The sequence below is a fragment of the Vanacampus margaritifer genome, chromosome 5, assembly GCF_051991255.1.
Source record: "Vanacampus margaritifer isolate UIUO_Vmar chromosome 5, RoL_Vmar_1.0, whole genome shotgun sequence".
Taxonomy (NCBI): domain Eukaryota; kingdom Metazoa; phylum Chordata; class Actinopteri; order Syngnathiformes; family Syngnathidae; genus Vanacampus; species Vanacampus margaritifer.
Genome location: NC_135436.1, coordinates 18937914 through 18954462, shown reverse-complemented (window position 1 = coordinate 18954462; position 16549 = coordinate 18937914). Strand labels below are relative to the sequence as shown.

Below are 16549 nucleotides of genomic sequence, written 5' to 3'. Positions count from 1 at the left end.
TTTTTCCCATTACAAATTCAAAAGTGAGAATAAATCAGCAGGAGTTTGAAATGTGTGTTTCTGACACATGCAGTAACTGGAACAGCAATGACCCGAACGTACAGTATGGACACTTCACTTGTTGGCTTTGACTTTAATAGTACAGATAATTCCTTGCATATGGATGCCAAGACTGAAGAGTGAAAGTGCCCGGCAACCGATTGGATGACTGCTGTTTCGAGACCGTTTTAAGTATTTTTGAGAAAAACAATAATCCCCATTTTCCACTAATGCCATTTCTCCCATTACTAATGTAATTATTTACTGTTTGGCTAATGAGGGATTATCTTCTTCATTATCCAAACGCAAACAAAATAAATCCCTCCCATTGCAGTTTGCCGTCTACGCTCACCATAGCTCATGTTTCTCTCATCAAAGAGTGTTTAATGGCGTCTCTTAGTGTTGCATGTCTTTGATGGAGGATTTTGTGTTACAGTGGATTCAGGTCTTCAATGGCAAGTTCTAAGTTGCAAGGGCTGATAAAAGCGATGAGGAGGGAGAGACTCAAGCAGTTGGAAAGTGCAGACAAACTCGACTCGATGGAGTTAAAATAAACGGCCACACTTCGCCGTGGCATTTACATCAAAGCACAGACTGTCTGAGCCCCAATCCCATCTCAGCTTGCAGCAAATGTAACATGTCACCATTTTTTTTTTAAACACATGGTGATGAGGAAAGCATGTTTTTGTATTTTGAAGCTGCATGTGTAGTTTTCATATAACAATTTATCCCCAAATGGAAATAAGGATAGGACAAGTCAAATGGAAATATGGGATAGGAAATGTGTGTGTCAGCTTAAATGACCCTGTAACGCCAGTATTTACTCTATTTGCAGCAAATTATAGTATACTAACTTTCAAATTTATGATCACCAACTTTGCCATTCCACATTCATATACTTTTTCAAGATACTACTAAATCACATACATTGTGGGGTAAAACTATCACTTATTTTCTTTTTGACCCAGAGGATAGAAACAAAAAAAAGCAAATCTAATTTTACACAGACAGAGCTTGGTTACATGGAAGAAAGGAGGGAAAGTTGCTGTGAATTCCAGACTAGGTCGAGGCGTCAGTGAGTGGTCATGGTAGGCATGAAGCGTACGCCGCTTTAGTGCACACTGCTGGTAGATAAAACCACCAGCCCAGTGGAGCTGTCTGAACATGTGGCTTTGATGCTGTTGTGACACAAACATGTTTTTTTTCATTTTTCTTTTTTTAGATGAGGTTGCCTTCTATGAACTTTGGCTTAAAGCAATATTTCGCAACAATTTGCTCTTCTTCTAGCTACACCTACATCAACAGTTTGCATAAATCATGTACACTCTTTAAATATATATTGAGAAATTTAGCATGCAATTTTGAAGCAACAGTTGTTTGTGCTGACATAAGCATTAACGCAACATACACAAAACTGAAAACAATTTCCTGGATATACATTCAGTTATATACCATGGTTATCAAGTTCAAACTTGTTTGCTTGAAAAAAGCTAATGATCTTGTCCAATCAAAAGCTTGCATCTCATGATTTTGTCTTGTAGTGTTTATTTCACTCCCAAATCTGCAGGATACACAATTTTTATTAACTCTTTGACTGCCAGACGTTTTCAGAAAAGGGATGCCGTGGGTGCCAGCCGATTTAAGCATTTTGACTGATCTTTCAAGGTCCACAGAAAATGTGGTGTTTGGACTATGGAAACACACATACTACCAAATGAAAGATTGGACTCTCATCTTTCATCAGAAAAAAATTGAGTAATCAACAATAGAAAATGGTTAGTTTCAACTCTGTTTTGAAACAAACGTCTTTTAACGTCTTTGGCACTCCTCCATAGGATTTTACTAAACGTTATTTAACGTTTTTGGCAGTCAAAGATTCAACAAGCAATGAAAATAGTTTTACCTAGCACGGCACACATCATTGCTAACGCTAATACAACACTAGAGCTGTGACATTTGGTAAACCTAAGTTACACATTACTAATGTCTGTGCTGATTAAAATCCATTCTATCATCAAATAACTGAAGATACACATTTTACATGGTTACTTTATCAATCAATGTAAGCCTTCTGTGAAATGATGATGCATCTTCAAAGCACTCAAAATCTAGTTAAACTGTAACTCATATGACTCAGGCTTTATCAGACGAGATAATACAATGTCTGACTGGCAGTAGTAATGGAACACATTGTACCCATCCATCTTGGTTGTACTCACAATAATGCTCTAAATAATTTGACATTTTTTGTGATTCTTAGGGCATATTTGTCCATTTTGGTTTTTGCAGCCTATTCTCGTAATCTTTGTGGCCTCAGGGTCTTACCCATTGTTCCTTATCATCTCCCTTGTTGGCCTGTGTATCCCACACTTTTTAAGTCTGGTCAATCTAATTAGATGAGCGCGAGTCATCAGGCACTGTTTAAAGGCATCAAAGAGAGTTCTGTTCCCCACTGGGTGCCCACTGGCTGTGAGCAGAGAACAGTGCGGATAGTGTCTGACTGAGACCCTCAAGATAGCTCCCCCACAACTTGACTAGCCCTAGCCGACAGCCTAGATGACATCATCACCTCATCTTTTGACTCCTGACCCTTCCCAGGGTTTGACCTCATGCTTGGTCTGGCGACAGTAGGTCCACTGTGTCAGGGCAACATTGTAGGAGGGCTAAGAAGGGGTCACGGTGTTGCTGATGGGCACCAGGCGTTAAACCCCGCACCCACCCAACATTTGAAGGTATGTGCGGTAGAGGTTAGCCTTTTGAGAAATGGCAAATAAACAACGTGTTTATCTGGAAACAGAACACCCGGTGAAAAAACATTTGCATGTAATGATTGTTTGTTTCAGTCAAGACTATGTTTGCAACGGTTGTTTGTATGAGTAAAGTTTTTTGACAGAATTTCTCTGTAAAACTGCATATTTTGCTTTATTATGTGCTTACAAACCTCAATCAAATAGAAAATATGATTTTGCAGCTTTATCAAACTTATTCCTCTTTGTAATTTGTGTTTTGGCAGATCCGGAGTGTGGAGATGTTCCCCTGCTAACTCCCGGAAGTAAAGAGATGATGTCCCAAGCTCTAAAGGCTACGTTCAGTGGCTTCACCAAAGAACAGCAGCGACTGGGCATCCCCAAAGGTAGATTGCTTCTACACTAATTACTTGTTTTAACGAGGAGGGGGTTTCCATCTTAACACATACCGAGCCCTCAAAACCACAATGTGCTGTATACAAAATATCAGATCCTTCGATATATCACCGGATATGCAAAGTATGGCCTCGCATCGGGTATGTTTCATTTCAGGCTGACTGCAGCATTCTTAGAATGTAGACAGCAAAGTAATTATGTAGCTTCCTAATTGAGGCCAACTGCAGAGCCTGTTCCTGCAATTGGTAACAGCAGGACTGCTGTACTGTGTTTGTCAGTGGAACTGTACAGCCACACCCCCATTCGCTTCTGCTTGTTTACATCCATTGATGCCTGACTGTTTGATTTAAGTGGACTGATTATAGCCAGTTATATTCAGCACATTTCTCAAAACACAGCTAACACCATCACGTGCAGCAAGCTAATGCTGGAAAATTCAGCCATCCTTAATGTTTATTAAATATTCGTGTCAAAGGCAGCACACAGACGTCAGATAAAAACGTAAGTGCCAATCACCGCTTCTGATCCTCTCTAGACCCCAGACAATGGACAGAAAATCACGTAGCAGCGTGGCTAACGTGGACTGTGAACGAGTTCAGTCTGAAGAATGTAGACTTTGACAGATTCTGCATGAATGGCGGCAGTCTGTGCGCCATGGGCAAGGAGCGCTTCCTGGACTTAGCACCTGACTTTGTGGGCGACATCCTTTGGGAACATTTAGAAATGCTTCAAAAAGGTAGGAGTTATTTTCTCACACAGAGGTTATAAGGTTGAAGACGCTAAAATGTAATACGTGAGAAAGGCGCACAAGAGATGTGATCTTTGCTTGTATTCATTTAGTCGATATTTGCTATAGTAACAGGAGCCAAACAGGAAGGCACACGTTAGCTGAGGTCATTAATATTTCATAATGCTGCATGCAGTTACGTGATACATAAAATCAATGTCGAGGTCACTGACGCTCAGCAACTGATTCTTTATCTATTTTTCATGAAGAGGATCCAAAGCATTACCCCAACAACGGACTGACCTCCAACTTCCAGGAATCCCGTTATACCTCAGACTACTTTGTCAGTAAGTACTTGCCACACTCAATTTCAGTCATGTTGTAAAATTACAGGATGCTATTTTAAAATAGACCAGGACATTCAAACCTTGAAGAGAACACATTTCCCTATGTTTAATTGTGATACAGTGTAGGTTTTGCAATGGTTGTGTGCTTATAAATGAGTAATCTCGCCGAATACTTTACAGCACAGTCTATTTGTTGTCTTTTTGAATTTCATTTCATGTATAAAAGCAAGCTGTGGATTTTTTTTTCACAACATTGTGATTGTGCCAATGCCATCGGTCACAAGACTTCTATTGATTAATGTGTATTCCTGATCTAATGTTGCTGTTCACATCACAAGTCAGAATGTTTGGGACATGCTTATGTCAATATAATATTAAACGCCGTTGAATATGTGGCAACGTCGCAAATTACAGCCCAATCAAATGCGCAAAGGCTGTCACACATAGGAAAAATAAGTGTCTGGGTCTAAGCTAATGAGAGCCCGCTGCCAAGGCATAAAAATACAGTATAGTGTATACAGTTCACACAGATTGGATTTTACTACAATACTTAAACATATTTACAATTTTATATGTATCAATGGATGAAATACATAAGCTTGTGGTTAAATTTTCTCAAACCATGTGCACGTCGCCAGGTCCATTCACTTGAATGAGCAATAAAATCGCAATATTTCATCCATAGTGGCCCATATGAAATTGTAAATATGGTTCAATGTTGGCGCGACTTACCACTCGTGAAATGTTATGGCGGAGCTGCACGCACTGCGGGAGTGCAAGCTTGGCTTGGACAGTTCAAATGGTCCTGCCCCCTTTCCGCCGCGCGTCTGCTGTAACAGAAATGCAACGGAGGCCGTGTAGTGTCGTTCTGTGCGACGTGGTGTGGTGTGGTTGCATGTCATGCCAGGCTGGAAAAGCGGCATTAGAATCCTCTTATTCAAGCCAATGGACCCCAAACAGTGTGCTTCGCTGGCTAACATTTTTACCATAAGCTTTATTCATTAGTAAATATGAACTTGTAAATATGGTTTTAAGTATTGTTGTAAATACTTACTTGCCGGTGGCCAGCTGTCTTGCTTGCTTAAAACCAGCAAATGGGCATATCAAATGGTGTTCCTAGCCGCATTACTTAAACAAATGCCTACATCTGTTGGCCAATCAGATGACAGTGACGTCACGGGTCCTCTTTGGCCCGTGTCCTAGAACCAGATTGAAAGAGGTTCTGAGAACATTTCCATTGTAACCGCATGGCACTGAAAACGTGTAATGGAAAAGTGACCGCATAGGTGGGAACCAGGCTGTTTTGGGGTAGAACCGGTACAATGGAAAAAGGGATTAAATGAACACGGGTTTAAGAGGTACTACTGTGAGGACCACAAGCACAACTCCTACTCATTTTGAAAGACAGCCAATCAAAGAAGCTGTAGACAGCAGTCTGCAGTTGACTTTGGTGAATGCTTTTGTGTTTGGTAAAAGTCTTGTGATTTTCCTAAATAGCTTATCAGTGAAGGATTGGCTGTGTCCACACATTGTCATCTGCCACAGTTGTTATAGTCTTCACAATGAGGGATGATCACTCTGCTTGCTCAAAAGATTGATCTCACTCCTCTGTTTTGCTCTTCTCTTTCCTGCTCTGCTTTCTCTCTGCTCTCTCCCATCTTCAGGCTATGGTGTTGAGCATGCCCAGTGCGTCCCCCCCTCTGAATACTCGGAGCCCAGCTTCATCACAGAGTCCTACCAAACGCTTCACCCCATCAGCTCAGAGGAATTACTGACGCTCAAGTACGAGAGCGAATACCCCGCTGTCATCCTACGGGACACGCCCCTCAACCCCCTGCAGGGCGACTACTTCTCTGTCAAACAGGAGGTGGTATCCCCTGACAACATGTGTGTGGGACGTCTGAGCAGAGGTGAGGAGGTCATGCATCAAAACATATGGGACAGATTTGAGATTGAAGTTCAGAATAGTCTGCAGGGCTTTGTAATGTGCAGATTTCTGTTTTGCTTATATTGTGTGTTTTCTAAAATGTGCATGAAGGGTGTTTGTGATTTCATTGCTGCTGTTTGAGTGTATCGGAGTTTGCTGATGCTACCAGAAGCGATAAACAGATCCTCTGGTTGGTTTGTGGTCTCTGCAAAACTGCTTTTCACACCATTCTAGGTCGAGGGAAAGCAGCACCTTTTTTTTTTTTGTCAAACTGATACACAAAGACACACCACTACCTGCCTTAATAGCTGGAAACTAAAACATAAATAAATTATGTAAGTACTTTTTTCCAAAGTTTTTTTCCCCTATAATGTTCCTTCACTAAGCTTAATATTAATAAAATAACTTTAAAAGGGTTTGCAAATTGGCCAAATTTTTGGTTTTAATGGCCATTTTTTTTATAGTTGTTTAAAGGAGGGCAAACATCTACCTTTTTCCACGCATCAACTGTGGTTGAGATGTGTGAAGAACCAAGCAACCATGCACTTAAAAGTGATGATAACATTTATGTATGTCAAAGCTTCCACATATGAAGTGCCTTGTGTAATCTACAAATTCCCCCTACCTAGTGCAATGCACAAAATCCTATCCTTGTGCATCCCACACACCACATGTTACTTTTCAGCCCTGCATTGTGCACTCATGGGAAAGTATTTTTGTGGCTCGACTGATATCCACATGTGGCTCCAATTTGGCCGGTCGAAGATTTCAGCATCAATCGAGGTGCTGCATTATCTGTCATTTGTTAATGACTCACCAATGAAAGGCGGTCCGTATCTTTCCCAAGACTAAAAATAGCACAACAATTTGTGCGATTGTCTACTATTTGAAATTGAATCCAAATGGTGGTTATGCAAGTGAAATGAGGTGTGGAATGCAGAAGTTGAACCATACAAAGAACTACTGTACAGAAAGTGAGTGTTACTATCTGCCCTACACAACGGTGCCACTGCAACAAATAGCCTAACAACAGGGTTTACGTCAGATCTGTGGTACTGAACCCCACCAGTTTCCTATGCGCATTCACCGAACCCTTTTGATTGTTTTTAAATTCAACATAGTCGCATAGGTATAGAGTTTATTGGTGAACAAAATGAACAAGGAGAGTAGCCTTTTTTAGCAACTCTAGCTCTCTTCACCTTGAATTGAGAAGGTGTGTTCTTGTATTCCCCATCTCCATGCAGCTTAAGTGTTCCTTTAGTTTTGCTAGATAGCTAGTTATGCTGGACTACAATTGCTCAATTTATAAAGCACTTTAAGACAACCACCGCTATTTTCTTAAGATGGAACCCAGGGGCAGCGGATACAATGAAAACAGCAGAGGCCCCAGACTTGAGCCCTGTGGAACACCATAAGTTCCGTAACATGAGAATTCATATTGCACATATTTGTCCGACCACTTTTTTTTTGCTCAACATGGTTGAACCCATGAGACGGACTCCCTGAACCCCTGGAGTTTAATCAAACCTAGGTTAAGAACCACTGTGTCAGACATTTTGGGTCCCTTTGCAATCGAACAGAGCTGCTTGAAGAAAACGGTTTAAAGTAAATAAATCAGGATTGTTTGGCATCTAATTAGACATTTTTTTAAACCTTCCCATTTGTGTGCAGGTAAACTTGGTGGCCAGGACTCTTTTGAGAGTATCGAGAGTTTCGAAAGCTGCGATCGTCTGACGCAGTCCTGGAGCAGCCAGTCGTCGTTCAGCAGTCTACAGCGGGTACCCTCGTACGACAGTTTCGACTCAGAGGATTACCCCACGGCGTTGCACGGCCACAAGCCCAAGGGCACCTTTAAAGATTATGTGAGGGAACGTTCTGACCTCAGCAAAGACAAACCCGTCATTCCGGCGGCGGCACTTGCAGGATACACAGGTGAGCGGTTTGGTAGGAAATTCAAAAGTTTAACACTCATGTATTATAAATTCACACTGGACCGTCAGCATGTGCACACTTTTACAATCAACCCAAAATGGAGAGTCCACAAACATGACCTACGTGCTGCATTGAAAAGCATCACTATGTGTCAGAAGAAGAAAATATTTTAGCTTTATTTCTGAGCTGGAGAGAGTTTGGTAAATATATAGTACTTTAATAATGTTTAATACCTTTAAAAAGACTTTCGTTGTTATTAATTTGCACAGGACCCAAATTATTCTTGAAAGAAAGCTTTGTCCAAGACGACCAATAGCCTCAGGTGCAGTTCACCTCCCCCTTTTCAACCAAGAAATAAAAGTAACCCAATGCATGCACATTAAAAGAAACAAAGTATGTAATGCTTGTGCAGTCTTTTTTTCCTTTCTTGCTTTTGGTTGTCTCTTTTGTTCATTTCTAATCTGCCTCTTCGTAATCTGTAGCCCACATTTCAACCTACATTTTGCAGGTTGCCTTAGCAACGCTGCTGAAACTGAAATGATGCCGTCCTTGCACACAACCAGCCACAGTCAGATTATCACTTCATCTCCTGTGGTATTTTCAGGGACAGATAATGTCAATCTTCAACCTGCTCCGATGCAAATGTATTTTAAATAGACCAGTTTTTGGCCAACACTCACCGACGTGCTGAATGTAGTATAATAGTATGCAGACCTAAAAACGGAGGTTTAGAGGTTGTGTAATCTTTATACTTAAGTAAATCATGGTATTTATCACACATGCATCACGTTAAAAGATTAATTACTGTCTAAATAAGCACCTTTTAAAACCCATTCTAAAGATCTAAACCGTTGCTTTTCCAACTAGATACATTTGAGAGGAACAATAAAAGTGACAATAATCAAAAACTTTTCATTGTCAAGTAAATTACATATTAGCTTCAAAATAGGAAATGCATGTTGTTCAGTCTAAAACATAAATACTATCACTACTGGAATAACGGTGGTGACTTATTTGGATACAATGCAGTTCCACACCCACAAACATAAGCACATTTAATAAGTGTTAAAATGTATTGTCAAAAGTGAGCATTATTCGGTTTTATTTTTTATATGGCGCCTGCATTATAACACTGTGCATACATTTTTGTGTGGGTGGTTTAAAAAAAAATAAGAGAGCAATAGGTTTAAGTGCAAGCTTTAACTGGCTTGATCATCTGCTCACTTTCTTATCATAGCGGTGTCATGATTACGTGACCCAGTATTGTGGGAATGAGGTGGCCGCTCAGAAGAAAACGCAGTCCCCACGGTTTCTTCTGGCTAACTAGCAGTTTAACAGCCATCTGCTCTATAATCTGTCAGCATTGCATCATCTTTAACTCTAGCTGTTCTGAGATTCTAATGCTCACTAGTGTAGGCACATCTTACAGAGAGAAAGATGCATTAAATGGGTCAATTGATTATTTAATTAATTGAGAGTGACTCAAGTCAATGCCTGCAACTCAGGTTATCTTTTTTGGATTATTTTATCAGAATAAAGGCCAAAAAAAACTTATTTGAATCAGGCATTAATTAGAGGGATGCTACACTTGGAGAGTTGAATTTGTTTTACAGCTTAGAGCAGTGGTTCTTGACCTGGGTTGTGGGACTTGTGATGTACGTGTGATTTATTTATTTTTGTCCCTTGATACTAACTGTCGAGCAATAAACTAATATGTGCAATATGAATTTACATGTATGACGGAATGTATGGTGTTCCACAGGGTTCAATTCTGGGTCCTCTGCTGTTTTTATCGTATCTGTTGCCCCTGCAGGGTTGAAAACTGTGGTGTATTTTTTTTAAAGTGATCTACAAATGTAGTTGAGTCATGGGAGTCAACCTGCTTGATTTGCAATGCCAAGTTGAGCAATTGTAGTAGAAGTTTGAAGAATTTTTATTTTAAATTTTTCAATAAAGGGAACAGTGAATGTGCATCGGAAACTGGTGGGGTCCAGTGCCTCCAACAAGGTTAAGAACCACTGGCTTAGAGGTTAATCAATTTTATTTAACCACACACTAGAATCTATAATTGCTACAGCTACTTTGCATGTAACGTGCTACCAGTTGAGTTGAGTTAAAAATATTTGTTTGGGTTATGGGTGACAGCATCACTTTCGAGAACAAAATGCTGCATACTAGGAAAACTATAGCTTGCTATAATTCTATTTTGCTCTAATTCCAATTTACCGTTTATCTAATATAAAGTTTGCAGTCACACAAATACATTTTCAGTCATTATAAAACTCCACAACTGAACACTATCCTGCAGGCACAGCAATTTAGACGACTACCTTTGAGGTTTAGTCACCAAAAATTCATAGAAAAAACTTGTGCTAAAAATAAAAATTACAACTTTTTTGACTTGATTGTCCATTAACTAACCATAATTACCCCACTGGCCATTTTGTAGCCTGTTAGCCTTTTTGCCAGTTACACTTTCATGAATCAAATTTTCCATTTGGTTGGGTCACATACTGAGAGTGTGCTGCTACTGTAAGGCCCCACTGTTCACTTATTCAGTACAAGGCCATTGTAAGATATTTTTGGAAACGTGTTTCTTTTCATAAAAATGCAGTCTGCGTTTTTTATGCGCGAGAGTGGCCGTCGCTGGTGAAGGGCCTTCGCTGTTGCAGCGGCAGACGTTGGAATGTGAGTCAAAGCTGTGAAAGAGAGCCAGTGTTACTGCCATATACATTCTTTTCTGCGCTCAAACACAAGCCGCATGCTCACAAATGTCATGTCAAGCGTGGAACCCACATTCTCAGTTTCCCCGAACTCTTATGGGTATATTATACAAGATGCGTTTGGGTTTTGTTTGAGAGGTGGCTTTCGCTTCTTTTTTTTTTTTTCCCCCCCCTTGCTTTTCTGCTGGGGCGGTGTGCTGCTTAAACAGGTGTAATTTCAAAATGCACGCTTCAACAGCAGGTTGGTTAGCGTGTATGCTGAAAAGCCACAACATCAAAGTGTGCTGCAGTTAATCTAGCAGACATGAAACCATTTTTTTTAACTGTCTTTGTTCTGCTTTCACTCAGTTTTTTCCACTGTAAGCCATCAGCCTTAAACTGCTATTACTTTATTACACAATAAATGTGACCCTCACATACAATTTGTATTCTGTGAATGGCCGATCAGTGATTTAATCAGTGCAGAATTCTAAAGAAACACTACTCTTAAGTTTAAGTATGAACTGGGCCACCACCAGATGAATGAATACACAATGAAGGACATTTTGGGAGGACATTGCTTTCCTTCCTTTGGGTTCAGGCTGCTTCAAAAGGTTTATTTTAACACCCTTGCGACCCATATGAATATTTAACAGCCATGCATGAAAAGAAGCACAAAGGCATACATTGTACTCCACCTATTAGCACAGATTATATTGTGACTTCTTTCTCAGTTTATATGACTTGAAATGAATTACGTCGATGTGCAGCAGTGAAGTAATTAAGCCAGAAAAATTCCTCCCTGAATGTCGCTGTACATTTTGTAGTAGCTTAAATTCAACTTATTTCAAGGACACTTTGAATGGAGCCAGTCTTCCAAAATGTGAACACCTTGTGTTTTTTCATGCGCTCTACAGGCACGGGCCCCATCCAGCTGTGGCAGTTTCTCCTGGAGCTGCTGACCGATAAGTCTTGCCAGTCCTTCATCAGCTGGACAGGCGACGGCTGGGAGTTCAAGCTTTCCGACCCAGATGAGGTGAGAGGTTGCGACCCCGCTGGTCACTGGCACACGCGCTGGGAGGTCCTAAGTAGTTAACCACATGAACAAACTCTGCTTTTACTTTGAAACAATTCTTGTTTGGTTCCATGACTGTAATTGTAAAAGAGTGTGTGGCTGATTCCCATCACATAAGCGTTGTCAAGAGTACTATTTATTCTAAGTTAATTGACCATAAAGTATGTTATTCAAACTAATTTTGATGGCATGTTTGCTTATAATAAATTCTTACTCATGGTTAAGATCATCGTGATTCATGTACTTTAGTGATCTTTGTTCATGTTTCAGTACATGGGTGAAGATATGAATGTTAAGAGTTGTGTACAAAGGCATGCGCATTTCAATTAATATGTGTGATTAAAAATGGTAAAAATGAACAATTACAAGGAAGCTTACCATGAAGCATAACAAACTGACTCATACCAGAATGCAGTTTACAGCATCCTTTATAATTCATACCACAGGGACCATTCACATAGACCAGAGATCGGCATCTTGCTAAAGGGTTCCACAATTTTTCATCATTAAAACAATAATTCTATTTTAAATAGGGACAAAATACGTGCATATGTGAAATATGTTCTCTTAATATATTTTATTTTTCACTATATTTTTTTCAATCCATGTATAAAAGATCCACGGTCCTAAACCAACGACAAAGAGCTTGAAGCAAACAACAAAATAACCACATAGTGTGATTTATTTTATTTTTTTTCAGTGCACAGCGCCTCCTCACAAAAATCAACTCACACAAAATGTTAATGTTATTGAGGTGCTATATTTGTCCTGCATATAATTCCAAAGCCCCAAAAAATATATTAGGCATACGCCCAGTGTAAGGACCGCTAAGCCATATCTGCCATCTAGTGGTAAATGGTAATATTACAACATAAAACTACAGTCAACTCCTACATACTCGACGTTCAGCACCCGCAGGTTCGCCTATTTTACTAGTTAAATAGCATTATTGGAATATTATTTTTAAATTGATGCTAAGGAAAATTGTGATAAGATTTTTTTCCACACAGTTGATCAATCATAAGCTTGCCGTCTTGTGCCTCATGACGCTTTGTTTTTATGAGGATTTTGTAGTGCACCCCATTTTGCCTGAACAATCAATTCCACACAATGAAAACAATTCTGAACAATCATCTAATCAAATAATTATACCCGTCCTTGGTGGACAATTTCTAATAAGATCTGCAAACTTTTTCACTCTTTGCTTAGTAAGTTGTCCTTGCTATGCAGTTTAGTTGTTCTTCTCACGTCCTTCAATGCTGTAATGTTAATGCAAATGCTGATTGCATCATTCCAGATTGTATTCTCTGCTGATATTACCCTAGCTTTAAAACATATGCTGTAATAATTTCATCATCCGAATTGCGAATCCTAACCCGATCCTTCCGTCTTCGTCTCGTGGCGCTTTAGGTTGCACGCAGGTGGGGAAAGAGGAAAAACAAGCCCAAGATGAACTACGAGAAGCTGAGCCGCGGCCTGCGCTACTACTACGACAAGAACATCATCCACAAGACGTCGGGGAAGCGCTACGTCTACCGCTTTGTTTGTGACTTAAAAAGCTTGCTGGGCTACACTCCCGAGGAGCTGCACGCCATGTTGGACGTAAAGCCGGACACGGACGAGTGAACGTCCACAGAAACATGAAAAAGACAATGAAGCCACATGGACTGGCACTCATTAAGTGGTCTTAACGAACCTTTATTTGGGGGGAGGGGGTGGGGATAAAATGTTTTTAATGACTAACTGGTTTTGTCATCTTAGCGCTCTTGGATGGGGTTTTAAGAGGACACAAAGCCCAAAAGCCTGTATTCATACCCTGTTGCATTGGAGGTGTGATATATATTCTGCTAGTATTTTTTGCAGATGTCGTTTCCACCGTGCAGGTGGAGCACGAGACAAGAGGACCAAGACAGACAATTGTTAATTATTTTCAGCTTGGACCAAAAAACGTCAAGATGATGAGTATTATTTTACTGATGCTGACTTTAGCCCGTGCAATCCCAGCAGCAGGCGTGTACAGTCATTTGTATCAACATTAAAGGTGTAACAGTGAAACCAAACACGCTTAGCTGTAGAAACCTTAAGGAGAAGCGTGCTGATGGGATTGGAGGGTGTGAGATCACTCATAGCAAAAGTGTCTGCGAGACAACTGAAAGTAGCCGTTGCTTATGAAACTTCTTTTTCGTATGTGCTTTATTGTCTAAGACATTGACTGAAATTGTTGAGGTTTTTTTTCTTTTTTTTTCTTGCATATACCAGCAGTATTAGCAAACGGTAGACAATCATTGCGGGAAATGTTATGGTTGCTTTAAAGTATATATATATATATATATATGTGTGTATATATATATATGTATGTATATATATATGTATATATATATATGTATATATATATATATATATATATAAAATGTCGGTTCACTGTCGTTTTCAGCAGTGTTTGATTAGTCGTCTTCAAAGTCACAAGTGAAGTTTAGTTGAGGGGAGGAATGCTCCGAATGTCTGATGGAGTGTTTAGTTTGGGAATAGAGAGAAAGAAAGCGGCATGTGTTTGATGGAGAGAAGGTAAGGGAAATTGTGCTCTCATGAGAATTTAGCTGGAAATAAAAATCAAAAAAGTTAATTGCACTTCACAAACAAAAGTTTTGGACGTTATTTTCATTGATGTAATCCAGCCCCCCCCCCCCTTTTTTTTTGTAAGTCTTTGTGATTCATGTTGAATTATTTTTAATGATAGTCTAAAAATGTGTCGTACTTTTTATAATCGGGTTTGTCTTTGAATGTTTTAGACTCCCTTGTGTGATACTCCATTTTGCCTCAATTGCATCAAGACATAATCATCAACCAATTGCACATAATCACCCTTTAGTGATTTATTATGCCCATCTCTAAAGTTACTATGACGTCTGTGATGTACTTCTGATTTAAGCGCCTTCTAAATATAAATTTTGTAGTGCATTACTTTTGATAGGAAACCACACCAAATTCTCATGAGAACATGCTCAGGAAATGTGTGGAATGAGACGAGATGATTTGAAGTTAGCGGGGAGCGTATGATTCCATCCATGTATGTTTGCGCATTAAGATTCACTGGTTCCAGATGAGTTTGGCAAACGGGCTGTACACTGGCTTTATGGGAAATGCCAAAGTTGAGCATCATCTTATAAATACAATGTTATTGTTTACAGTAGCTGAATGTTACCCATATTGATGAAAATAGCTTTGGAGATGTCTATTTGTACAGATTGTGTTTCATAATGCGCCGCAGAGATCCAGATTACGCAAATAAGCAAGCAACAAAGCCGTGATAATAACCAAAAGCCTTGTGAGGTCTTTGGACGCCGTATTTTGTGTGTGGACCCAAAAGTTGGGAAGACGGGGACCGTGATTCTCTCACAGTTTTGGGTTTTGGAAACGGAATGGCACAAAGACTAATTCATGTATTATTTAGCTTATAGGGGTCTCCCACTGGGGTCTCCCACTGACTGAAGTGATGTTTCATTGGGTAGATGTTTGTCCAGCCGTCATTATCAATAGCACTGATTTCACCAATTTGACCTTGAACTGTTTGGTTGTCATCAGCTACACAGTTGTTGTTTTCTTCCTGCATGTTTAAAACACTGTTTTTATATCAGTTCCCATTTTAAGGAGAGGGACTTTGCCGTAGACAAACTGGTTCATTTTTTCAGAAGAGGATTTTTAGTTGAATGTGCCAGAAGTAAACCTTGTGTTGAAATGTTCACAATTATTTTAGAGCAATTTGTACTGTCACAGGTCTGTCTACTGTATGTCTGGCTAAGAATCTTAGTTTGTGGCATATGCATACCCCCCCCCCCACCCCAAAAAAAAGGATTCAGAAGGAAAACCTTTTTGTTTTCATGTTGTTTTTTTTGTATATTTTATAGTATTTTTGTTATGAGATCCTTTTTTATTGTATTTAGTTCACAAACTATTTGAATATTTTTTCAATAATTTATATTTTATATGAAAAAGGATTTGCATACTTAAGGTGCTTTCATGGGACATTAAAGGTAGCACAGGAATGAACAATGTAGCGATTTCTTTTCATGTTTTTTTTTCTTCTTTTCATTTTTTGTTTAATATAAAACAGATCTGTCTGCTAGAGAAAAAGGCTGATGCTGGCCCATCAATGATTTCTGCTGGAAAGGTTTTATAAACTGTAGCCTCTATTTCTAAAATGTACTTAATGTACTTCAAAAATGTTATAAAATATATGTGAACAAATAGACTGGTTGTATGTGTATGTTTGAATGAATGGAGCAATGTGATGGTAACTATAGAACCAGGAACTAAACTTATTGTGATGTAAGGGAATGTACACTCACCTGCCCCGGCTGCTCAGTACAAATTGTACTAAGTCATGAAAAAGAGAAAACTGATTTTGGACTATAGGGGTGGGTGAGTACTGACACAGGTATCGCATCGGGCCGATACCAGACCTTATTCCAAGGTTTTGGTACTCGTGATGGTCGTTGTGGCCATTTTATGATCAGGAACTAGAAATTAGAATAGAAAATTACCATTAATTTCATGCAATTCTAAGAAAAGATGCTATTTTGGGATAAATAGGTCTTTCTTTAAAATTATATGGAATTTTATGAATCAAAAGTACCAGTGCAGTGGTTCTGAAACCTTG

General features: G+C 39.4%; 1 protein-coding gene across 2 annotated transcripts in view; it reads left to right on the top strand.

The window, feature by feature from the left end:
• The window catches only part of ets1 (v-ets avian erythroblastosis virus E26 oncogene homolog 1), a 49291-nt gene extending 33150 nt beyond the window's left edge, over window positions 1-16141 (top strand). For both annotated transcript variants that reach the window (XM_077566429.1, XM_077566430.1), the window contains 7 exons: window positions 3053-3172; window positions 3718-3918; window positions 4179-4256; window positions 5921-6166; window positions 7855-8115; window positions 11735-11853; window positions 13303-16141. In XM_077566429.1, the coding sequence (XP_077422555.1) occupies window positions 3053-3172; window positions 3718-3918; window positions 4179-4256; window positions 5921-6166; window positions 7855-8115; window positions 11735-11853; window positions 13303-13518 (1241 nt within the window). In that variant the 3' untranslated portion in view covers window positions 13519-16141. The remainder of the gene's footprint in view (window positions 1-3052; window positions 3173-3717; window positions 3919-4178; window positions 4257-5920; window positions 6167-7854; window positions 8116-11734; window positions 11854-13302) is intronic.
• The last annotated feature ends 408 nt before the right edge of the window (window positions 16142-16549 follow it).